This window comes from Haematobia irritans, chromosome 4 (genome assembly GCF_050003625.1).
Source record: "Haematobia irritans isolate KBUSLIRL chromosome 4, ASM5000362v1, whole genome shotgun sequence".
Taxonomy (NCBI): Eukaryota; Metazoa; Arthropoda; class Insecta; order Diptera; family Muscidae; genus Haematobia; species Haematobia irritans.
In genome coordinates, this window is record NC_134400.1 from 120,058,788 (window position 1) to 120,086,400 (window position 27,613).

A 27,613-nucleotide genomic window follows, 5' to 3' on the forward strand; every position below is an offset into this window, starting at 1 on the left:
CTAACCTTCGGTCAATGTACAGCATGATTGTAAATGAAAATCAACTTCCAATTACGGTTATCTTTTTATGTTTCCTAGAATGTTTGACTAGCAGATGGGCTGGATCGATCCATTTTAATGCCCATATCAATTTATTTGAAATATTTCGAACAATCGATATTATTTTTATTTTAATTTTATTTTAAGGCCATATACATATGTGGAATATTGACAGAAAATTTTTTAAAAGTTGTTTTTTTATAGAAAATTTTGTCAAAATGTTATTTCTATTCAAAATTTTGTTTCTGTAGAATATTTTGCAGAATTTTATTTACTACACAAAAATTTTTCTAAAATTGTATTTTTATTGATAATTTTTTTCAAAATTTTATTTCTATAAGAAAAACTTGTCAAATTTTATTTCTATAGCAAATTTTCTCAATTTTTTTTCTTACTGATGCTCACTGATACTCACTGCTATAAAAAATGTATTCAAAATTTTATTACTAAAGAAATATTTTTTTCTACATAAAATTTAGTCAAAATTTTATTTCTGTAGAAAATTTAGTCAAAATTTTGTTTCTATAGAATATTTTGCAAAATTTTATTTCTATAAAAAATTTTGTCAAATTTTATATCTATAAAAATTTTATTCAAATTTTTTTTCTATATATTTGGTCAAAATTTGATTTCTATAGAAAATTTTGCCAAAATTTTATTTCTATAGAAAATTTTGCCAAAATTTTATTTACTAGACAAAAATTTTTCCAAAATTGTATTCAGTGAGCATACAATTTTGGAAAAATTGCTGCTAAGTCGAAAACTTGTAGAAATGACTCAAATTTTAAAATTTTTCAATCATAAATGCATTTTTGCGAAATTGTCTAAATTTTGGGATTATTTGTTTGGCTTGAGGTCATGGACTAATGAAAAATGCTGGTGTTAATGTTTTTCATTACTTTTTATTGAAATATTGCTATTCTCGGATATTTCGATACACCATCGGTGATCATCTTCAGCGAGATATTATATTTTACAAAGTAATAGACTTTCTCCTTACAATGCTCATGTCTAACTGTCTAAACAATTATAAATATTTCCCAAATATTGCCCGAGTTTTGTGGAGGTCTGATTTGAGATTTTATCAAAATGTAAATACAAAGTTGTGCAGAGTATATTATAATCGGCCCGCCCGAATTTAGACTTTCCTTGCATTTTTATTTTTTGTTAAAATTGTGTTACGTCCCATAACGTTAGATTTAAATTTTAAGATTCATGTTAATTCCAAGTTAGATTTTGTAGAAGTATATACAATTTTGTCTAAATCGATTCATTTTTAAATTCATGCATATGGGAATATAAATCTTTATATAGCTCGCAACAAATTTAAAGGATTTGAGATAGTATCAATAATTTTAATCCACAAATACAAATACATATACTCTTGGTATCTTCTCTTATTATGATGGGTATTTATGTCATTATTTTATTTATTAAACATTGCCCTAAATTTGAAATATAGAGTTCAATTGGCATCTAATGTGAAATTAAGACCTTTTCTTGCACACATAAATAAATACGAAACTTTATATCGATCCACTTACGGTACCCCCACAATAGAACTACAAATTAGTGGTATTAAAATGAGATTTAGTTATATTACCCGGAGTCGACTCCGGAGTCGGAGTCGAGCTGATGGAAAATGCTGGAGTCGGAGTCGAACAAAATTGGCTCGACTCCACAGCCCTGATACCAACGACGGAAATTTGTTCCTCACGCATGATATTTCTCATAAGACACACGCACATTAACGAAATGAATATACATATTCACGCACATTCACATACGATCGTATCTGAATGTGCCCGCTGGTACAAGGAACTAGTTTTGTTCCAGAATGTAGCCACACATCGAGTAAAGTGTAGTAGTTCCACTTCTGATTACGTTCAATGGGGTTGAGTGGCGAATTTAACATGGACATGTCCTACGCGGGTATGAATTGCCCCCGTTTCGATTACTGATTCACCGTATCAGAACTAGTTGTTTAGTTATTTCAGTTGGGGTAGTATAACGAAACCATTTAGCAATGGTTCCTAAACGATTACATTCTAAACATATATGGTCAAATGTATAAATAATTTCAAAAGCTCAGAAAAATAATTTGTTTTTAATTAAGTTTTTATTTATTTAATAAAAACAATTGGTATAAAATATAAATCTTGAAAAAATTTTGAATACAAAAGGTTTAGCTTAAATAAACAATAAATTTGAGTCGTTCCGCTCCAATTTTAAGTTACCCCTTTTCTGAAATTGGACTGCATTGCTGATTGGGAAACTTCGGTCACTGGAAAGGAATCTAAAATTTAGACAAATAATATAATTTCTTAATATAACTAATAATTGACGTACTTACCAAATATATGAAACAAAAACGATCCGAACACAACCAAACTTAGAGAAAGACTGACAAATAGGTTTTGTTATACCCTCCACCATAGGATGGGGGGTATATTAACTTTGTCATTCCGTTTGTAACACATCGAAATATTGCTCTAAGACCCCATAAAGTAAAGGGTGATTTGTTAAGAGCTTGATAACTTTTTTAAAAAAAAAAACGCATAAAATTTGCAAAATCTCATCGGTTCTTTATTTGAAACGTTAGATTGGTCCATGACATTTACTTTTTGAAGATAATTTCATTTAAATGTTGACCGCGGCTGCGTCTTAGGTGGTCCATTCGGAAAGTCCAATTTTGGGCAACTTTTTCGAGCATTTCGGCCGGAATAGCCCGAATTTCTTCGGAAATGTTGTCTTCCAAAGCTGGAATAGTTGCTGGCTTATTTCTGTAGACTTTAGACTTGACGTAGCCCCACAAAAAATAGTCTAAAGGCGTCAAATCGCATGATCTTGGTGGCCAACTTACCGGTCCATTTCTTGAGATGAATTGTTCTCCGAAGTTTTCCCTCAAAATGGCCATAGAATCGCGAGCTGTGTGGCATGTAGCGCCATCTTGTTGAAACCACATGTCAACCAAGTTCAGTTCTTCCATTTTTGGCAACAAAAAGTTTGTTAGCATCGAACGATAGCGATCGCCATTCACCGTAACGTTGCGTCCAACAGCATCTTTGAAAAAATACGGTCCAATGATTCCACCAGCGTACAAACCACACCAAACAGTGCATTTTTCGGGATGCATGGGCAGTTCTAACACCAACAGCATCTTTGAAAAAATACGGTCCAATGATTCCACCAGCGTACAAACCACACCAAACAGTGCATTTTTCGGGATGCATGGGCAGTTCTTGAACGGCTTCTGGTTGCTCTTCACTCCAAATGCGGCAATTTTGCTTATTTACGTAGCCATTCAACCAGAAATGAGCCTCATCGCTGAACAAAATTTGTCGATAAAAAAGCGGATTTTCTGCCACTGATTTTGGTAATAAAATTCAATGATTTGCAAGCGTTGCTCGTTAGTAAGTCTATTCATGATGAAATGTCAAAGCATACTGAGCATCTTTCTCTTTGACACCATGTCTGAAATCCCACGTGATCTGTCAAATACTAATGCATGAAAATCCTAACCTCAAAAGAATCACCCTTTATTTATATTCTGGGTCGTGGTGAAATTCTGAGTCGATCTGAGCATGTCCGTCCGTCCGTCCGTCCGTCTGTTGAAATCCGATCCGGCTGAAATTTGGTACATGGTGTTAGTATATGGTCTCTAACAACCATGCAAAAATTGGTTCACATCGGTCCATAATTATATATAGCCCCCATATAAACCGATCCCCCGATTTGTCTTGCGAGGCCTCTAAGAGAAGCAAATTTCATCCGATCCGGCTGAAATTTGGTACATGGTGTTAGTCTATGGTCTCTAACAACCATGCAAAAATTGGTCCACATCGGTCCATAATTATATATAGCCCCCATATAAACCGATCCCCCGATTTGGCTTGCGAGGCCTCTAAGTGAAGCAAATTTCATCCGATCCGGCTGAAATTTGGTACATGGTGTTAGTATATGGTCTATAACAACCATGCAAAAAGTGGTCCACATCGGTCCATAATTATATATAGCCTTCATATAAACCGATCCCCCGATTTGGCTTGCGAGGCCTCTAAGAGAAGCAAATTTCATCCGATCCGGCTGGAATTTGGTACATGGTGTTAGTATATGGTCTCTAACAACCATGCAAAAATTGGTCCACATCGGTCCATAATTATATATAGCCCCCATATAAACCGATCCCCAGATTTGACCTCCGGAGCCCCTTGGAAGAGCAAAATTCATCCGATTCGGTTGAAATTTGGTATGTGATGTTAGTATATGGTATCCAACAACCATGCAGGAATTGGTTCATATCAGTCCATAATTATATATAGCACCCATATAAACCGATCCCCAGATTAGACCTCCGGTGCCTTTTGGAGAAGCAAAATTTATCCGATCTGGTTGAAATTTTGTACGTGTATAGTATATGATATTTAACAACCATGCCAAAAGTGGCCCATATCAGTCCATAATCACATATAGCCCCCATATATACCGATCCCGAGATTTGGTTTTGGAGCCTCTTGGAGGAGCAAATTTCATCCGAGTCAGTTGAAATTTGGTACATTGTGCTAGTATATGGCCGTTAACAACCATGCCTAGCTAGGTCCATATCGGTTTATAGTTATATATAGCCCTCAGATCCATATCACTAATTGTATATAGCCCCCATATAAGCGACCCCCATATGTCAATTCTGGCTCCCTACGTACCGTGCAAAAGTCCATATCGATCCGCAATTATTTGAAGACTTACCTACACATTTTTTTTTTGTCTAATGTATACCACGTATGGACTAACTCACAATTTAGAAAACGATTTAAGATACCACAACCCAAGTAATTCGATTGTGGATGACAGTCTTTCGTAGAAGTTTCTACGCAATCCATGATTCGGCCTGGCCGAACTTACGGCCGTTTATACTTGTTTTTTATTTTTCACCGTTGAATTACGGTACTCTCAGAATTCTTAAATTGCTTTTTATAGATTACTTCGTGGCATTCCAGTGAGTATATGAACCCTTCCGATTACTTTGCATGCAGAAAGGAGTTAGTATACCAAATTATTGGTGAAGAACCAACTACATTGTGCAAAATGATATTTGTCAGTATTTCTCTAAGTTTGGTGGTGTTCGGATCGTTTTTATACCCTAAACCACATAGTGGTCAGGGTATAATAAGTTTGATCTGCCAAAAAATGTGCCTACCAGAATTATTGATTTTAGACCCCCTAAAATATATACCGATCGACTCAGAATCATCTCCTGAGTCGATCTAGCGCTTGGTGTCCGTCCATCCGCCTGTCCAGGTATTTGTTGTTCACAGGATTCCGGTCGCAATTATTAACCGATTTTGATGAAATTTGGTACAGGGAATTTTTTGGGCACAAGGACGAACGCTATTGAATTTGGAAGAAATCGGATCAAATTTAGATATAGCTCCCATATATATGTATCGCCCGATTTCGACAAATGGGGTCACGTTACGCTTTTTTTCAAACGAACCGTCACCAAATTTGGCAAAAGGTAATATTTTCCATCGACCTTCAAGTCTGCAAAATTTCATTTAAATCGGTTCAAATTTAGATATAGCTCTCATACATATGTATCGCCCGATTTTCCAAAATGTGGCCACAAAACCCTCATTTATCAACCGATCTTACTCAAAGTTGGCTAAATGTAATTTTCTATAGCACTAACTATATGTGCAAAAAATCATCGAAATCGGTTCAGATTTAGATATAGCTCCCATATATATGTATAGCCCGATTTTCCCAAATTTGGCCATAGAACCCTTATTTATTAACGGATCTTACTCAAAGTTGGCTAGATCCAGCCCTTTATAGTACTAACTATATGTGCAAAATTTTATAGAAATCGGTTCAGATGTAGATATAGCTCCCATATATGTATCGCCCGATTGTGAAAAATTCGCCCCTAATAACCTTATGTTTGACCATACAGACCTCATTTCTTAACTGATCTTACTCCAATCTTGCACAAGGTAACCTTTTGTGGTATTAATCAAACCCGCAAAATATTATGCAAATTGTTTCAGATTTAGATATAGCTTCCATATATATACATCGCTCGATTTTCCCAAATTTGGCCATAGTACTCTTATGTATTAACCAATTTTACTCAAATTTCAAATTTTGATGTAAAGGGTGATTCTTTTGAGGTTAGGATTTTCATGCATTAGTATTTGACAGATCACGTGGGATTTCAGACATGGTGTCAAAGAGAAAGATGCTCAGTATGCTTTGACATTTCATCATGAATAGACTTACTAACGAGCAACGCTTGCAAATCATTGAATTTTATTACCAAAATCAGTGGCAGAAAATCCGCTTTTTTATCGACAAATTTTGTTCAGCGATGAGGCTCATTTCTGGTTGAATGGCTACGTAAATAAGCAAAATTGCCGCATTTGGAGTGAAGAGCAACCAGAAGCCGTTCAAGAACTGCCCATGCATCCCGAAAAATGCACTGTTTGGTGTGGTTTGTACGCTGGTGGAATCATTGGACCGTATTTTTTCAAAGATGCTGTTGGACGCAACGTTACGGTGAATGGCGATCGCTATCGTTCGATGCTAACAAACTTTTTGTTGCCAAAAATGGAAGAACTGAACTTGGTTGACATGTGGTTTCAACAAGATGGCGCTACATGCCACACAGCTCGCGATTCTATGGCCATTTTGAGGGAAAACTTCGGAGAACAATTCATCTCAAGAAATGGACCGGTAAGTTGGCCACCAAGATCATGCGATTTGACGCCTTTAGACTATTTTTTGTGGGGCTACGTCAAGTCTAAAGTCTACAGAAATAAGCCAGCAACTATTTCAGCTTTGGAAGACAACATTTCCGAAGAAATTCGGGCTATTCCGGCCGAAATGCTCGAAAAAGTTGCCCAAAATTGGACTTTCCGAATGGACCACCTAAGACGCAGCCGCGGTCAACATTTAAATGAAATTATCTTCAAAAAGTAAATGTCATGGACCAATCTAACGTTTCAAATAAAGAACCGATGAGATTTTGCAAATTTTATGCGTTTTTTTTTTTAAAAAAGTTATCAAGCTCTTAACAAAACACCCTTTACTAGCCGATCGTATTTATACGTACTTGTAGCTCTTACATAAGAATATTGCTCGATTTTTACAAATTTGGATTTATTACCAACACTAATTGAGCGATTTTCTCTTTTTTTTAATGATGGGCTCAATATTAGTGGCATACTAACCCCGTAGGTGCAATATCAACTACAGCCAGTGTTGCTAGAAGCAGGGCTGTGGAGTCGAGCCAATTTTGCTCGACTCCGACTCCAGCTTTTTTCATCAGCTCCACTCCGAATCCGGAGTCAACTCCGGGTAATATAACTAAATTTTAATATTTGTAGTTCTATTGTGGGGGTACCGTAAGTGGATCGACATATAAAGGGTGTTTTGTTAAGAGCTTGATAACTTTTTTTAAAAAAAAAACGCATAAAATTTGCAAAATCTCATCGGTTCTTTATTTGAAACGTTAGATTGGTCCATGACATTTACTTTTTGAAGATAATTTCATTTAAATGTTGACCGCGGCTGCGTCTTAGGTGGTCCATTCGGAAAGTCCAATTTTGGGCAACTTTTTCGAGCATTTCGGCCGGAATAGCCCGAATTTCTTCGGAAATGTTGTCTTCCAAAGCTGAAATAGTTGCTGGCTTATTTCTGTAGACTTTAGACTTGACGTAGCCCCACAAAAAATAGTCTAAAGGCGTCAAATCGCATGATCTTGGTGGCCAACTTACCGGTCCATTTCTTGAGATGAATTGTTCTCCGAAGTTTTCCCTCAAAATGGCCATAGAATCGCGAGCTGTGTGGCATGTAGCGCCATCTTGTTGAAACCACATGTCAACCAAGTTCAGTTCTTCCATTTTTGGCAACAAAAAGTTTGTTAGCATCGAACGATAGCGATCGCCATTCACCGTAACGTTGCGTCCAACAGCATCTTTGAAAAAATACGGTCCAATGATTCCACCAGCGTACAAACCACACCAAACAGTGCATTTTTCGGGATGCATGGGCAGTTCTTGAACGGCTTCTGGTTGCTCTTCACTCCAAATGCGGCAATTTTGCTTATTTACGTAGCCATTCAACCAGAAATGAGCCTCATCGCTGAACAAAATTTGTCGATAAAAAAGCGGATTTTCTGCCACTGATTTTGGTAATAAAATTCAATGATTTGCAAGCGTTGCTCGTTAGTAAGTCTATTCATGATGAAATGTCAAAGCATACTGAGCATCTTTCTCTTTGACACCATGTCTGAAATCCCACGTGATCTGTCAAATACTAATGCATGAAAATCCTAACCTCAAAAGAATCACCCTTTAGTATCGTATTTATTTATGTGTGGTTTAAGGTCTTAATTTCACATTAGATGCCAATTGAACTCTATATTTCAAATTTAGGGCAATGTTTAATAAATAAAATAATGATATAAATACCCATCGTAATATGAGAAGATACCAACAGTATATGTATTTGTGGACCAAAATTATTGATACTATCTCAAATCCTTTAAATTTGTTGCGAGCTATATAAAAGTTTATATTCCCATATGCATGAATTTGAATCTGAATCGATTTAGACAAAATTGTATATACTTCTACAAAATCTATGTACTTAAAATTTAAATCTAACGTTATGGGACGTAACACAATTTTAACAAAAAATAAAAATGCAAGGAAAGTCGGGCGGGCCGACTATAATATACTCTGCACAACTTTGTATTTAGATCTACATTTGATAAAATCTCAAATCAGACTTCTACAAAATCTCGGGCAATATTTGGGAAATATTTATAATTGTTTAGACAATTTCGCAAAAATGCATTTATGATTCATTCATTGAAAAATTTTAAAATTTGAGTCATTTCTACAAGTTTTCGACTTAGCAGTGAGTATCAGTGAGCATACAATTTTGGAAAAATTTTTGTCTAGTAAATAAAATTTTGACTAAATATTCTATAGAAATAAAATTTTGGCAACATTTTCTTTAGAAATCAAATTTTGACCAAATATATAGAAATAAAATTTTTATAGAAATAAAATTTGGCAAAAATTTTTATAGTAATAAAAGTTTGAAAAAATTATCTGGGCCCATATAAGTGCATATCGGGCGAAAGATATATATGGGAGCTATATCTAAATCTGAATCGATTTCAACCAAATTTGGCACGCATAGCTACAATGCTAAATCTACTCCCTGTGCAAAATTTCCAAATTGGGCCAAAACTCTGGCTTTTAGGACCATATTAGTCCATATCGGGCGAAAGATATATATAGGAGCTATATCTAAATCTCAACCGATTTCAATCAAATTTTGCACACTTGACTATACTACTAATTGTCCTCCTAGTGCAAAATTTCAACCAAATTGGCTAAAAATCTGGCTTTTGGGGCCATATAAGTCCATATCGGGTGAAAGATATATATGGGAGCTATGTCTAAATCTGAACCGATTTCAGTCAAATTTTGCTTACTTGACTATACGACTAAGTGTTATGTTTGTACAAAATTTCAAGAAAATCGGTATAAAACTCTGGCTGCGGGGTCCTTATTAGTGCATATCGGGCGAAAGATATATATGGGAGCTATATCTAAATCTGAACCGATTTCTTCCAAAATCAATAGGGTTCTATTCTGGCCCATATTAGGAACATGTGCCAAATTTGAAGGCGATTGGACTTAAATTGCGACCTAGACTTTGATCACAAAAATGTGTTCACAGACAGACGGACGGACGGACGGACATGGTTATATCGACTCAGGGACCCACCCTGAGCATTATTGCCAAAGACACCATGTGTCTACCTCGTCTCCTTCTGGGTGTTACAAACATATGCACCCTGTTTCACAGTGTGGCGCAGGGTATAAAAATCTATTACTCTAAAATTTTGGCAAAATTTTCTATAGAAATAAAATGTTGACTTAAATTTTTATAGAAATAAAATTATCAATAGAAATAAAATTTTGAAAAAATTTTGTGTAACAAACAAAAGTTTGTAAAATTTTCTATAGCAATAAAATTTTGCAAAACATTCTATAGAAACAAAATTTTGACTCAATTTTCCATAGAAATAAAATTTTGACTAAATTTTCTATAGAAAAAATATTTCTTTAGTAATAAAATTTTGACAAAATTTTCTGTCAATATTCCACTTATGTATATGGCCTTAAAATAAAATTTAAAAAAAATAATTTCGATTGTTCGAAATATTTCAAATAAATTGATATGGGCATTAAAATGGATCGATCCAGCCCATCTGCTAGTGTAACATTCTAGGAAACATAAAAAGATAGCCGTAATTCGAAGTTGATTTTCATTTACAATCATGTTGTACATTGATCGAATGAATAACGCAATGGAAACTAATTTGCGTAAAAACTTGCTTAGTTACAAATATTTGAAGTGTTTTAAAAAATTTGGTTTAGCCGGAGTCGGAGTCGAGCAAAATTTTTACGACTCCGACTCCAGCAAAATCTTCAGACTCCGACTCCAAGACTCCGACTCCGGCTCCACAGCCGGGCGTGACCAGCTTTTACTAGCATTTAACACCATTTTAAATGCATTTACAATTTATCGTATTTAGAAATACAAATAAATATGAAAATATATATTAACGAATAATTTTGTACTTAATTTCATTTTTACCTTTAAGGCCGGTATTAAGTTGGCATTATCGCTCTAAAATGACCATGTTTTCACGTTTACTTTTCTTTAATAATTCATTTTAAATGAAATAAACTTTCGATTGTTGCTTTGGATTATTCCCCACCAAGTTATAATACAATTTCCCAAACGTTATTCTGTTATTAGAGCTTCGAACTTAATGCCCGCTTTTATTTTTAAAGTATCCGTCAATTCCTCTTGGACTACTTATTAAAAAAGAGGAACTAAACTTTGTTGTTATACATTTTACTGTTTAATTTTTCTCTGTTTCTTCCTTTTTTTCATTTTACTGTCCCAACTCTAAAAAGAGTGTAGTGCTCTTTCGTTATTTTTTATGAAGATCCCTTTGTAATTTTTGTATATTTTCCACCGTTTTTTTTTTAATTTCCTTTGTTTGAATATATTGACTTACTCATCATACGTTCTGATTTCTTTTGAAGAACCAAGAAAAAATTGTGCCCATAACGCCAAAATGATCAACAAAACACATATCCACACATACATAAAATGCTGCTCTCAAGGCAAAAACACATGCTGTTTTTTTACTCCGAATACTCATTCTAATATTCAAATTAAATAATAATTAGACCTAAGCATATCAAATTTTGGCCTTATTAACATGGCAAGCGCATAGCCAAAACAAATGATCTCATAAAACAGTTTTCCGAAACAACATACAAGTAGTTTCACAGAAATTACACCCAGAAAAAAGTGCCTTCGAAACTAAAGGAAAAAATTTTCATCAATATAGTTTATCCATTTTATTTCCATTAAGGTAAATTTTTGTGAAAAATAATAAAATTTACTCGTTTCAGTAAAAAATCCTAAACTGTAAGCAGTTAGGAATAGTTCATTAACTAGAATAAGGCATGGAATTTTACTCATACTATTTTCTTCGCTGGGTATAAGAATTTACTATTGAAAAAGAAAATTTTATTCACCGATAACAAAGCATTCGTAAAAATAAACAAAAACCGAACTAAAACCAAGTTTCCTCAAAATTAGTAAAATTTCTTATAAAATGATAATTGCGACTTCCTTTATAATAGAAAGGTTTTCATACATAAGAACAACACTTGGCATAGAAAAATATTTTAGTTCATTCGTACTAAGAAGTATGCAATCCTTTCAAAACTTAAGGAAACACACTTGTTAGAATATAGGAAATTTTCCTAAATTTCTATTGTCTACCTGTAATCGATACCTGTCATCGTAATCGATGTGTTTGCGCGTGGGTGTAATCAATATATTTGCGCGTCGGTTGTTTTTTTAGTTGGAATCGCGTTGTTTCGGAGAGATTGTTAAAAAATAATATGGTAAAATAATATATATAAAATATTTGTTATTTTAAATTAGTGAGAAAAATTTTCGTTTTTTAAATAAATCTATCAATGTTCGTGATAGTGTATAAAGAAAGAAAACACCAGCAGAATAACAACCCTTTCATTTGTCTTCATTTTGGAATCTTCAATTATCAGGTAATATTCAGTGACGCTAACCTTTTGCAACAAAAATGTTTTATGATTTTTTATATTTGTAGGTATTGAAATTGTAAAAGGAGGACAAAATCGTTAGACAGCAACTTATTAAAAGTGAAAAGTACAAGAAGAAGAAAAATTGAGTTTTACAGTTGATAATATCACACGGAAATTGGAAATAGTGGAATAATAAACTAATATTTCAAAGAGATTCGATGCTGTTGATTCTTAATAAATATATTCAATATATTAATAAAACATGTCTTTTATTGAAGATAAAATTGCTCATAGAAATAAATAAAATTGTATTTAAAAACGAAGGTAAGCAGTTCTAATTATGAAGTAAAAGTTTTACCACAAATGTGTAAGATTTGTCGAAATGAATGAAAAAATTTCAATAAAATCATTCCATATATGAATTCAAATTAGTTAAATTTTTTCATTCTGTAGTATAGTGGTATATAAATATAGGAAAATGTTAACTAATATATGGAATGCATTATTCCTAATTTCTACGAAAATCACATCGTTCAAACAAATAAAAATGTCTTTGGCGCTATACGAAGTTCAACTTTCTTCACAATGAGTTCATTTTAACTTAAAGAAGGGGTCACTTTTTTCTGGGTGTACCCTCTCTTTTGATTCTCTCGCTGTGTTATGTTGATATCTTTCGTCAACCCTCCCGGTTTCCATCTCTATTTCTTTTTCTATACTCTCTCTGTCGCTCTCTGAATAAACTATCATAACATATATATGTTTACTCGAAATTTGTAAATTTATATATATTTACATTCACACATTCTTTTTATGAAACATTCATGTCCCAAACCTAATATATTCTAACATATTAACATATGTGCCCCAAACATTTAGTGCTAGTTTAGGAACATTACATGTTTGCACTTAAATATATTGTGTTTAAAAAATTGTGCCCGAAACACATTTTGTTTATATCGGAATATATGAAAAACATATTTTTCTAACAGTGCAGGTTATATTCAGTGACGCTAAACTTTTGTGAAAAATTGGTTTAAGAATTTCATATATTAGTAGGGATTGAAATTGTAAAAGCAGGACAAAATTGAAATAGCATGGAAATTGAAAATAGTATATCAATAAATTAATATTTCAAGGCCAGTCGATGCTGTTGATGCGTAATAAATATATTTAATATATTATAAGACATGTTTTTATTGGCGAAATTCGCTTATATAAATAAATAAAACTGTATTTAAAAACGTAAGGCTATGGTCACATTAGACAAATATTTGACCAAAATGAGTGTCAAACAATTTTCCAGAACTCTTTTTCCAAATATCTGGATATGATTTTTGGAAAATAATCCTGCCATGATGTTATATATTCAATAAGAGCTAAAAATGTTTGCTGGTTTATGTGTGGCGACGGCTTCTTTTTTGATTTCTGTCAAATATTTGCCTAATGTGACCATAGCATAAGTAAGTAGTTATAATTTTGAAGTAAAATGGTTACCACAAATATGTAAGATTTGTCCGCATTAATGAAAAAAGTTCAATAAAATCATTCCATATATGAATTCAATTAAGTTACATTTTTTTATTCTGTAGTATAGTGGTACATAAATATACGAAAAAGGTTAACAAATACTAGTATATAGAATGCATTCTTCCTAATTTCTACGAAAATCACATCGTTCAAACAAATGAACATGTCTTTAGCGCTATACGAAATTCAACTTTCTTAAAAATTAGTTCATTTTAACTTAAAGAAGAGGTCACTTTTTTCTATTCTAACAAAAAACACAATATCATTATTTTTTAAATAAAAATTTCATTTATTTATTACTTAATTTATTTATACGGACATTAGCAACTATAGGCTATCGGCCTAAAATAAAAATGTTTATTTTTTTCGCTGTTTTCACTTGTTTCGTTTTACTGTCCCGACTTGATGCTACATAAAAAATTGATGCCGATGTAATCTGTGTCGCTCTTCTTTTTTCTCTAAATGCACATTCCCTGCCAACATTTTGTGAGTTTGAAGGCACTTTTGAGAATCCCCACCACGCCTAAAAGTCGTATACGATATCCAAAACTCGTCGCAAAAGTGCCGTCACTATTGAGAAGTTGTACCATGCATGAGTGCAATTATTAAGTGCCTTTTTAGATAAATTCAGAACGACGCCAATAAGAGCCCCTTTAAACTATTAGAAAAAGTGCATTTTCAGATAGTTGTGGTCAAGTAAAATACGATTGCTTCGATTTTTATTAATTAATTTGAATAAATATTTATAAATAATTTCACGTATAACATTAATACGAATAAAAACACATTGAACATAATGCCTTAAAAAAGTAATTATGTTGATTTATAAGCTGCAATTCTGCTATTTTCGGCTGATGCTCCAGCGTCTATCAGTGTTTATTCTTGATGGAGGCAGCGTGTTTGGAAAAATATCTGAAAAACTATCACTTTATTCTATTTGGAAAGTGGAAAATTTTTCACCAATATACCTTTTACAATTTTAAGCGTTTTCAACACTTCATTTTCGTTTTTATTTAAATAAATTATAGTAAGCTAGTTGCGCTTGATGTTTCACAAAATATAAAATGGCTCTTGTAACAATAGTGATGGCAAAATGTACATTTCATACTTTTTGATACGCTTTCCCCATCACATTTGGCGATTGTTGTAGTGTCACTTATGAGTCTGTGGTAGCGATGAGGATGAAATGGAACTTTGAAATGCTAGCAGGGATTTTAGTATGTAAATTTAGGAATATTTGCACTAAATGTCAAATTGTTGGGGAAGCCATCATTAATCGAACTCATCTGAATCTGTGCCCTCCTTCAACATTCCCGGTTTGCATCGTAATTTCTTTCTCTATACTCCCTCCATATCTCTGTCGCTCTCTGAATATATTACATTAACATATGTGTCCCAAACATGTTATGCTAATTTAGAATCAATATATTTTCATTTCATTAAAATTAATGGCTATCATTTGATTTTTACATGCGCAATATATTTTATCTTTCCGATTTTATTTTTCAGGTCCGTGGTCGCATTTATTCACTGGCGTTTTGGAACAGAGTATTTTGCCAGCTTTTATGTGTTTTGCCGCATGTCTAAGCCCGGGTGAATTATCATCTTGCAATCTTACCAGTTATAAATAATTAGTACTATATTTGATAAAAATATATTAATAGAACTTCCAAATATTTAAATTTTTTATTAAGGTACATATATGAGCAATTCATTTGCAATTTTGAGCGAATCATTTCGTTTTAGCAACTCTGTGCCTGTTCGAAACCGAAACTTTTTACTAGCATTGGTACAAAATTTGACGTAAATAGAGGTGAGTATAATTTCACTAGCCCTGGGGGCTAGTAAGAAATTTGACATTTGTTGAAAGTTCTTGACACTAGGCTTGGCATGTTTTGACTATATCAAAACAAACAAGAAGTTGTTTTATTTGTTAAAGAAATGTCTACACCAAATAAGCAAATTTTTTTCAACATAGAAAATTGATACCTCACATTTTGAAGAAAGTTGCACTTCGTATAGAGTCAAAGATGTCTCCGTAGAAATTAAGTTTTTGAATACAGTTTTATTTATTTATTTATGTACCTCCACATTTTCATCAATAATAGACACGTTCATACCCTGCACCATTCTGGACGGGGTATTATAAGCTAGTGCATATGTTTGGAACAGTAGGAGACGCGACTAAATCTAGACATGCGGTGTCGTGTAATGGCATAGTCCTGTACCGAAAGTCTGGTTAATTCGACGAGAATAGGTCTATGATACGTTTGACTACGGGTCAGTCAGAATTAATACCACCAAAAGCCGAAGATTACCATTGTTTCCAATGAATGGTGAATATGAAATTTTTCTGTGGTGAAGCATGAAAAAAAAATACGAGTTCCTAAAGCTCGCAAAGGAAATGTCGGAAAGTGGTGTGATTGGCCATCATCAATCCCTTAGTGCTCCCCAGTTTTGCTGGTCAAAAAGAAAGACGATTCTCCATAGACTCTTATGTGGCACTATAGGTTAGGTTAGGTTAGGTTATGTGGCAGCCCGATGTATCAGGCTCACTTAGACTATTCAGTCCATTGTGATACCACAGTGGTGAACTTCTCTCTTATCACTGAGTGCTGCCCGATTCCATGTTAAGCTCAATGACAAGGGACCTCCTTTTTATAGCCGAGTCCGAACGGCGTTACACATTGTAGTGAAACCACTTAGAGAAGCTTTGTAACCCTCAGAAATGTCACCAGCATTACTGAGGTGGGATAATCCACCGCTGAAAAACTTTTTGGTGTTCGGTCGTATCAGGAATCGAACCCACGACCTTGTGTATGCAAGGCGGGCATGCTAACCATTGCACCACGGTGGTTCCCATAAAAATCACCAACTGTGATGGGGAAATTTAAAAAAAAATGTAAAATATTTTGTCATCACTATTGTTAGAAACCACGTCGAAAACTGTCGTATACGATAATCAAAACTCGTCGGAAAAGCGCCGCCACTATTGAGTATTTGTACCACGCCAAGTTACTAAATTAAAGCATCGCTTGAGTGGAATTTTTAGGTGCTTTTTAGATGTATTTAGAAGCCAATAAGATTCCCTTGAAACTGTTAGACAAAGTATATTTTAAGAGAATTGCAAAAGAACCATTGTGGTCCAGTAATACGACGTTAAGACCAAAGATTTATCTGTACGGAATGACTGTGTTTGTAAAGAATTCTTAGCGTAACATTCTTTACAAACATAGATATTTCGTCCGGATAATCTTATAGTATTGTCACGTTTTTATATTGAGGCGTTTTTTACTGACAGCACCATGACAACGCCCTAACTACACCCAGAAAAAAGTGCCTTCGAAACTAAAGGAAAAAATTTTCATCAATATAGTTTATCCATTTTATTTCCATCAAGGTAAATTTTTGTGAAAAATAATAAAATTTACTCGTTTCAGTAAAAAAAATCCTAAACTGTAAGCAGTTAGGAATAGTTCATTAACTAGAATAAGGCATGGAATTTTACTCATACTATTTTCTTCGCTGGGTATAAGAATTTACTACTGAAAAAGAAAATTTTATTCACCGATAACAAAGCATTCGTAAAAATAAACAAAAACCGAACTAAAACCAAGTTTCCTCAAAATTAGTAAAATTTCTTATAAAATGATAATTGCGACTTCCTTTATAATAGAAAGTTTTTCATACATACGAACAACACTTGGCATAGAAAAATATTTTAGTTCATTCGTACTAAGAAGTATGCAATCCTTTCAAAACTTAAGGAAACACACTTGTTAGAATATAGGAAATTTTCCTAAATTTCTATTGTCTACCTGTAATCGATACCTGTCATCGTAATCGATGTGTTTGCGCGTGGGTGTAATCGATATGTTTGCGCGTCGGTTGTTTTTTCTAGTTGGAATCGCGTTGTTTTGGTATACGGAGAGATTGTTAAAAAATAATATGGTAAAATAATATAATAAATAACAAATAAAATATATAAAATATTTGTTATATTAAATTAGTGAGAAAAATTTTCGTTTTTAAAAATAAATCTATCAATGTTCGTGATAGTGTATAAAGGAAGAAAACACCAGCAGAATAACAACCCTTTCATTTGTCTTCATTTTGGAATCTTCAATTATCAGGTAATATTCAGTGACGCTAACCTTTTGGAACAAAAATGTTTTATGATTTTTTATATTTGTAGGTATTGAAATTGTAAAAGGAGGACAAAATCGTTAGGCAGCAACTTATTAAAAGTGAAAAGTACAAGAAGAAGAAAAAGTGCGTTTTACAGTTGATAATATCACACGGAAATTGGAAATAGTGGAATAATAAACTAACGAAATCAGCTGCAAAGGTAGTGATAAAGAGAAATGTGATCGCATATACATTGGAACTACGAAGAGAGCACTGGAGACAAGAATTGGAGAGCATAAAGCGGACATAGAAAAACGAAAAGAAAGAACAGCATTATCACAACACATAAAGAACACTGGACACACAGCTGATTTTGAAAACTACAGAATACTTGACAAAGAGAAAAGAGAGAAAAAACGAATGACAATTGAAAGCTTAAGAATACAACAAAATATAAGACGAACAATGAACTTAAAAGAAGATACTGACAACATAAGTGCTGCTTACAGTGTTGCAATCCTGAAACCCCGGCTGTGATATTAGTTTTAATTTATGTTTTATGTTGTTTTATATGTTTCGTGTATACTGTAATTCAATGTAACTTAAGTTAAAACAATATTGTAAGTGGATATGTTTATGGTGTTTGTAAATGTACAAAATTATAACGTGTTTTTATTTAATAGACGAATTCCCCTGAAGAAGACAACAAACAATTGTCGAAACGATAGGGAAAAATGCAATAAAGTCTTTTTATTTGCGGAAAATAACCTTAGGTCTGATAGCTTAAACATATGGTAAAATTCTAAATAATAAACTAATATTTCAAAGAGATTCGATGCTGTTGATTCTTAATAAATATATTCAATATATTAATAAAACATGTCTTTTATTGAAGATAAAGTTTCTTATAGAAATAAATAAAATTGTATTTAAAAACGAAGGTAAGCAGTTCTAATTATGAAGTAAAAGTTTTACCACAAATGTGTAAGATTTGTCCAAATGAATGAAAAAATTTCAATAAAATCATTCCATATATGAATTCAAATTAGTTAAATTTTTTCATTCTGTAGTATAGTGGTACATAAATATAGGAAAATGTTAACTAATATATGGAATACATTATTCCTAATTTCTACGAAAATCACATCGTTCAAACAAATAAAAATGGCTTTGGCGCTATACGAAGTTCAACTTTCTTCACAATGAGTTCATTTTAACTTAAAGAAGGGGTCACTTTTTTCTGGGTGTAAGTTCGTCACAATATCATTGAGAGAGCATGTTGCGTGCCATGCGCCTTCTTCAAACCAAATTGAAAATCAGGAATAATTTTTAATTTATTAAATGTTGATTACTTCAGGAATCACTGTTTTGTCGCATATACACGGATTTTTATTGCTTTCGTAAATTTTTTATTAAAAAATGGCTAAATAACTTTTCGTACATCTTCATTGTTTATACTTCTTCTTATCTTTTCGTGTTGTCATCATATTTGTTCGTGCAGTGTAAGGGCAAAACTTGAACGAACACACAACAAATAGGCGAACCTCCGTCGTAGTGTTTATCCGACTGCGTAAGGTCCGCAGTTATTCCGTCTGGAATAACTGATAGTCTGTAAAGCGCATTACAGACTATCAGTTATTCCGGACGGAATGTCGGTGTTTGTAAAGAATCTTACAGTGTGTCGGATCGATACGACCTGTCGGCGATGACCAAATAATCGGTAAATGTGTTATCGATCCCATAAACATGCAGCAGTATCGATTATGCCTTCGGACTTAACTTACAGTGTGCACAATATATGGGATATGTTCGACACGAGCACTGTCGTCCGAAATAACTGATAATCTGTAAAGCGCATAAAGCGCATAAGACGCATACAATTTTCTGAGCTATATTTTTGCAAAACTAGCTTGCAGCTCGAAATTGATTGATTGTGGGTGAAGGTTCAACATTTTTTTTAAAAATACGACAATTATTAATACATTTTTCTAATTAAAATCGATATTTTTGATTAATTGGCGGCTAGGTTAGGTTAGGTGGCTGCCCGATGTATCAGGCTCACTTAGACTATTCAGTCCATTGCGATACCACATTGGTGAACTTCTCTCTTATCACTGAGTGTTGCCCGATTACATGTTAAGCTCAATGACAAGGGACCTCCTTTTTATAGCCGAGTCCGAACGGCGTTCCACATTCCAGTGAAACCACTTAGAGAAGCTTTGAAACCCTCAGAAATGTCACCAGCATTACTGAGGTGGGATAATCCACCGCTGAAAAACTGTTTGGTGTTCGGTCGAAGCAGGAATCGAACCCACCACCTTGTGCATGCAAGGCGGGCATGCTAACCATTGCACCACGGTGGTTCCCTTGGCGGCTAATGCGTATAGAGACTATAAGTTTTTCCGGATGGAATGCCTGTGTTTGTAAAGAATCTGGACACACTGTAGTGTGTCCAATCGATACGACAATTCGTTAATGGCTACATAATCGGTAACTGTGTTATCGATCCCATAAACATGCAGCAGTATCGATTATGCCTTCGGACTTAACTTATAATGTGGCCAATTTATGGGATATGTTCGACACGACCACTGTCGTCCGGATAAACGTATAATCTGCAAGGCGCATAAAATTGAGTCGGGATGATTCGACTGGCAAAAAATCGTCGGCGGCGACTGAAATCAGCGGCGCGACTCGGCGGCTTCATTCTTTAATCTGGGATATATGTTGATGAGTTGGTCACAAACATTATCGTCCGGATAAACTTATGGTCTGAACGACGTATTAAGGCGGTTTCGGGTGTAATATGAACGTAATATTAGGCAATCAATTGTGTTGTTGTTGAAACACCACTACCTTATAATGCCTAAGTCGTGTCTCATCTCTAGAAATGTACGGAATATGTACTAGAATAGAAATGTTCATCACTAAAGATAAATATTGTAATTGTAAGCGTCATTTAGAAAATATAGGAATCTGATATACTGATATCTAAGCATTTCTCAAGTTGTTTTAATTTTTTTTACCGTATAGGGGAAAGATCAGTGTTTTGTATTTTGAAATCTCAACGTATTGTATCGGTCGACGCTTAAAAGCAAATTCGACACAAATTTTACCTATTGGTAAATGCAAAGTGGTACAAAAAATGGCGCCTACCTGCAATCATTAAAGCATTTTATATAAATAACTGCTGTCGGTGGTCTCTATGTGCCATCTATAAAGATTTAGAAAAATAAATACAAGTTTATACCCATAACCTCGAAAACTAATATGCCTAATGAGAACGAGAAAAATGTCATCGAAACTGATGAGAAGAATATTGGCACGGCTCTTGGAACCAGTAGCGAAGTGAAGCCTACCTCCAGTGTTATGTTGACAAAGCCCACATCTCAACAAAAAGATTACAATGATGCGCCACGTATTATCGGAAATCAGTTACTGGTTAAGCCACAAGCCAAAAACACTCCAGAACACACTGACGACTTGTTTTCACTCGAGAGGGAGATTGCAAAAATGCATAATGTGGATGAAAATATGGAAAGTGGACATGCATCTGATTTAGCAAGCGTAAATGCTTCTGGTGAAAAGAACATTGACAATAAGATGGATACAACTTCTGTAATTGTAGAAAAGACACCAGTTGAGAATGTAAAGGAAATCAGAGATGCACCTGGGACAGTATTTGAAGTTAAGAATGACTGTGGTATGTATATACTTTTACGATCTTTTCCTCTTTCCTGATAACAAATGTTCTTGTAAGCATTGTAATTGTTGATGGTATATACGTTTCCATACCATACACAATGTACTTAATTTATGCATTCTTAAACATATTTACTTCTTATATATTGTTAAACTATTTATATATATATATATATATATACTTTTTATATTCTATAGCCATGAAAGAAGCAGCACTGGAGCACGAAGATCTTATAGCGGTTCTAAAAGGTCTAGATGATGGGCATAACAATGAAGGTAATGATGCAGAACTGGATTTAGAAGGTGTTACTATTGAAGGCGAAGGCGAATATCAAATAATGGAAGTAGTCGACGATGACTACAGCACACCTGAACCCGATTCTTCCACATCCTTGCAAAACGTAAAAAGCAGTGGTTCTAAACAGAACTTTGGGACTACTCTTCTCACCACAGAAGAGGAGCGTGCTATGGCTTTAGAACAAATTGAATGTTTGAAAAACAAAAATAAACCTCGTCGTCGCAAACAAGACATTAAACCCATACACCAAGCAGATCCTGTAATGGACTTAGTATCTTCTCTCGAAGCTGACTGGACTGACAACGATGATGATGGCAATAAAGAAACTGTGGGTACTGCCGCTAGTAACACACCAAATCCAAATAAAGGGGATAGCCCCGTTCCAATACAATTGATCGAATCGAAAGCAAGTGCTCCGCAAATTACAAGTGTTGTTGTTATTCCTCCTACACCGAAGAACGGCAGTGGTTTCATTAAGTCCACAAGTACAGATAAACACAATTCTACCATAAAGGAGGATGGCAATAGCGATGAAAACAAGACCTCGCCTATTGATGGGATAACTATTACCAAAACGGACGAAAGTTCGACCATGTTAAGTTCGCCAACAGGTAATTTTATATTTCAAAATAAATTTAGACAACACTAAAAAACACTGTTTTTTTAGTGTTGTCTAAATTTATGGTGTTTTATGAAAAAAATTAATTTAGTCCAATGATTGTGTAAATTTTTAAATTCAATCTACTACCGCAAAGTTATATTTTCAAAGTGCAGACAATTATTCAAAGATGAAAACAGGGTGAATTTAATATGAATCCTATAGGAACGTATGTTTTTGCGCTCATTGTATATGTTTTACGTTATCTCCTCATATCCTCCACTTATGGTTGTTCGCACGGAAGTCGGATAATAATACCAGTTTTCCGACGGAAGTACCACTACTAAAAGTGGTCGCTATAATCGCATTACTTCATCAAATGATGGGCTAAAATTGTCGATTTTTTTGATTTCTCGGACCAAATTTTAGACAGAAAATGTGAAAAACTAGCATTGAGGACAAAACAGTCAAATCTGGAGATTTGTGACGTTCCCTTGGGAAACCCTGCCTTTTGGAGAGGACAAATACCGTTCGGCGCTGGTCGTTGGTATTACACCGGTGCTCAGCCATGATGGGTGCGGTTCTCAACAGTACTCTAACCCAGGCAAAAGCTAAACAATCTACCAGCCTATAGATTGGTCTAATTCACAGTCACTGGAAGGCATACAAAAAAAACTCAATATCTAGGCATTTTAAAATATGTGGCACCAGAAGATGGAAGTTGGTGCCTAGACAAAACCCACCCCTTGATATCCGTTGTCTTAATCGTATTAAATCATGAATACCCCTAAAACTCATCACCCTAACATGAAGTGCTTCTTGTACTTTATCGGTCTATATGGAAACTATTTCTAATTTTGGACCGATAGACTAATTTTTTGTTGTTATTTAGGGTTTTTTTACCAACACAACTCAACGAATTTAAGGCTGTTCGGGTGAAAAATATGACCTCAGGACGCTGAAGAAATCAAATATGGGGATTGGTCTATATGGGGGCGATATCTAATTACGGATCGATGTTGTCTTATTTTTGTGTGGTTGTTTAGCGGTAAGGGAATATGAAACAATAGGCCTTCAGGACACACTTCATGAGCAAACTTTGAACTATATATTTATATATTCATATACACATATACATCTTAGTCATTATCTTTGTAATGCATAGAAATATTGACCCAAATTTCTATGCATTACTAAGATAATGACTAAGATATTATAAATCCACCCTTTGATGGTGGGTATAAACATGAATATACACGAATGATTTTAGGCAAATGTAATAATAAAGACATATATTTGTTTCGTGTTGCTATTTCCATATATATAAATATTTTATTTTTTTAAACCGTTATACATTATTACCTATTTTAGGATTTCGCCGCACACGTATAATAAAACGAAAAATTATTTGGGATCCGGACGCACCTGAAACAACATTTTCTTATGCCAAATTGGTTACCAGTAGTAAGCACAAGATCAAACAGGAACCTTCAATGCCCTCAGCTACGATTACAAAGGGTTCTACTACAATTAGACCAATAAAAAAAGAAGCGGCGACAATTTCAGCGAAAAAGACGCAACAAAGACCTCTTTTACTGAAAGAAAAAAAAGCAGAAGTTGATTCAAATCCTTCAGCTCCTACTAAAAAGACTTTGATAAACCAGAAACAACTGCAAATTAGTAGTAACGAAACCAAAATGAAAATATTAAAAAAAGATGAATCTGATAAGTTATTGTCAGACTCAGTGTCTTCATCCTCTAGCCCAATTGCAGATAATACACCTCCTAATAAAAGACGTGCTGAAACCCCTACTGTGAACGGGCCTGGCGGTACAAAGAAGAAAAAGGTATCCGAACTTGATCGCTTAATGGGTGATGAAGGAGCCGTAAACATGCTGAATTCGTTAGAAAAATTAGGGGAAACTAAGTCTGCAAGACCAAGACCAATGATGAGAAGTAGAGCAGCAACTATATGTGAAAAGGTTTGTATATGTCTTCAAGTAAAATTCAAATTCATTTGACTCGGTTTTTACAGCTTCCACGGAAGGAAAGTACATCACCTACAAAAATATCGCCCCCTGCAACAACTACCCCGAAAAGTGGTAAACGCACTCCAAAACCACGTGCTTCATCTGGGTGGGATTATGTATACCAACAAAAACAAAATCTTGACGATTCCATGATCATACGTCGTCGTTCCAATAGTTCTTACTCGAGCACTGCTTCTTTGAATCGTCTTAGTTTAGATGGTCAAACAACGCCAAATGGACCCAATAGTTCGTCCAAAATTACGACATCCGCCAATGTAACACCAGAAGGCGTTACACAAAAATCCTCAACGTCACGAACTTCTGAGGATACTCTGGCGTCTCACGTACACGGCAATAGCGCTGGCGCTGGCACCAAAATCAGTCCGAAATCTTTCGAATTTGCCAAACCCGAAAATAAAAAAGTTCAAAGACGTACAAAAAGCCCTGCTGCTATTGGTACTCTAGCAAACGATTTGAAAAAACCTGCGCCGGTCGCAAATAAACGTAATGTACGCAGTCCCATTATGGCTGATGATAAGTCAGATGTTGGCGGAATCACATTGAAAACTACACCTCCGACCACAACATCCACTGGTAAAGAAAAAGTACACACATCAGATGTAATAGTCAAAAAGTCAGCAAAAATTGCTCAGATTATTTTCAGCACGAACAAAGCAAAAATGAACTACACATTCACAACTCAAGTGAGTTTGTACGCAGCACAAAGTATAACCACAAATAACATTAAAATTCTTTCAGATGCTAAACAAGTTGTCCGATATTTTGGATAAATTAGCTGCGGATCCTGATACACACGTTACAGTTATATTAACAAATGATACCAATTTCTGTCAAGGCGTCGATTTAACGGAGATAGCTGTAGGCTCCATGGAAAAGAGGAAGAACTCTGTCAAACACTTGTCATCGGCAGTTAGGTAAATAATTTTTGCAACCTGTACTACATACAATATACATAGTAGAACCAACATCTAACATTTAACCTGATTGATTTCTGTACGCGGAGAAAACAATAGCATATATATATTTTAAATTAAAATCTTAATTGAATTTGATAAAACAAAATATTCAATTCAAAGTCAATCACAACTTTTGTTGTTATGGTTTTTATCCAGTCTTTTCGCGAAAATAGAAACATTCAAGACAAGATATAAATTAATTAATTGATTTTTTTTTTTATTTTTTTTAATCGACCCGAGTATTGGAGTATGGATTACACATAGAAAAAATAGCCCCATTTTTACAATTAAAATCTCCATTGAATTAAAAAAATAAAATAAAAAATTATTTCTTTAAAAGCAAAATCCAAATACGCGAATTAATTGAACCGTCTATTGCATTATATTAGCTTCATTCATTATTAACTTTGCAGATATTGTGCCGAGGATTGGTATTGGCGTCACCTATAGGCCACCTAGGAATTATCCGTTCGTTCAGTTTCAACGTTTAAATTAGACATTGTTTAATTCGAAGAATTTGTGTTGATTTTGGTTCGCTCCATTAACTTAGTGATACTAACCATGGTATTGATGTGAATAAATTTAGAATAATAAAAATAAATTTAGAATAAAATCACCTTCTAGAAATACGTATTTTGTAAAAACTAAAGTAATAATTTTTTGGATTTTATATAACCGGCCGATGACATATAACAACAATATTCGTTGGGGACATATACATATAGAAAATACGGCGTGTATTGTATTGGTGCATTAAGGTGTAAAACATTACTAATCGTCACTCTTCATCTAAGTACTTCATGCTTAAATCACCAAATTTCTGTCCCTATAGCGACATTACAGTATCATTATTCCTATAAAGTAAAGTTCCTTATAGTGATAACCATGTAGTTGTTACGACGTAGAAAAAATTAAAACAGCTCCTACATTAAACCAAAATTTTAGTCTATATAGTAATCCTTACCAATTCTTAATCACTCTTATTAAGGGTTAACAGAATTTTCTCAATATTACTGAAAATACAAATTTTACTACTTTTAGGCATTATTTGAAAACATTGGCATCATTTCCCAAACCATTAGTAGCTGGAGTTAACGGTCATGTTATGAATCTAGGAGTAATGCAGTTGGCCTTTTTCGATATCGTTGTAGCTGGTGATAAGTGTACATATGAATCCCAATATGCAAGAATGGGACAAGTTCCAGAAGGTTATAGTGTATGGAATAATTTAAATAAAATCAGGGGATCATTTGTAAGTGCCACATTTGAATGTTTCACTTTGAAGTATCTTACATTGTTTCATACAATTTATATAGAAGACGAAATTGTTTTGGCTAAACGAAAAAATTCAATCTACTGAAGCGGCATTGGCTGGCCTAGTAAATAAGTTAACTACAGGCAATAAAGTTAACGAGGAAGCCCTAAGCATTGCAAGGAAAATAGCATCACTATCCCCTGTGGTAAGTAATTAGATATAAACCAATTACATTAATTAAATAAAAAACTTACTTTATACAATTCGCAGTCATATCGAGCTATGAAGAAACCCTTGTCACGCCGTTATATTAATGATATCGACGACTCGTTTGACGAGGAATTCACTTCTATTGCTGAACAGTGGACCTCAAGTGAATTTTTGGACAATATTAGAAAATATGTAGAACAGGGTCATTTTTAAACAATGATTGCAATAGAAACTTGATTATTTCATTCTTTTTATTAAGCTTTTGACTTTTTAAATTAATTCGGAATTACATATCCTTTATGTATGAAAATGTTATGGCTTTTATGATGCCTATTTATCATGGACAACATTATGTACGTTTGCCAGAACTCTTAGCTATGCTGCACTACATCAGAAAGCGTCTATAAAATATACTTCAATAGTTCGGTGGTAACGGCCCTAAATTTAATTATGAATCATATGGGATAAAACTAGCTTACTTTTTTCAGTGGCAATTTGAAAATATAATTTTGAACATTATTTGAATTTTCAAAGAAAAACAATTATGTATAACTGTAACTAAATATTTTTGTTTATACAATACTGCAGTTTTATGCAATTGTAACAAACATTTTTGTTTGGATGATTATAAAATAAAACCAAATACCTATCTACAAATATAAGTGTATTTTCATTG

The 27,613-nt window shown here is 34.0% G+C and overlaps 2 protein-coding genes across 6 annotated transcripts in view; both read left to right on the plus strand.

Annotated features, from left to right (window-relative positions):
- Alp1 (Alkaline phosphatase 1) overlaps positions 1 to 15,413 on the plus strand; it is a 57,708-nt gene extending 42,295 nt beyond the window's left edge. For all 5 annotated transcript variants that reach the window (XM_075307442.1, XM_075307445.1, XM_075307443.1 and 2 more), the window contains one exon: positions 15,249 to 15,413. In XM_075307442.1, the coding sequence (XP_075163557.1) occupies positions 15,249 to 15,370 (122 nt within the window). In that variant the 3' untranslated portion in view covers positions 15,371 to 15,413. The remainder of the gene's footprint in view (positions 1 to 15,248) is intronic.
- A 5,403-nt stretch (positions 15,414 to 20,816) lies between these two features.
- HIPP1 (HP1 and insulator partner protein 1) lies at positions 20,817 to 27,599 on the plus strand. The gene is made up of 8 exons (XM_075307122.1): positions 20,817 to 21,570; positions 21,768 to 22,478; positions 23,837 to 24,447; positions 24,501 to 25,199; positions 25,255 to 25,430; positions 26,514 to 26,724; positions 26,789 to 26,932; positions 26,998 to 27,599. Exons 1-8 carry the CDS (start codon positions 21,138 to 21,140, stop codon positions 27,148 to 27,150), a joined length of 3,138 nt encoding a protein of 1,045 aa, XP_075163237.1. The 5' UTR covers positions 20,817 to 21,137; the 3' UTR covers positions 27,151 to 27,599.
- Positions 27,600 to 27,613: the final 14 nt, after the last annotated feature.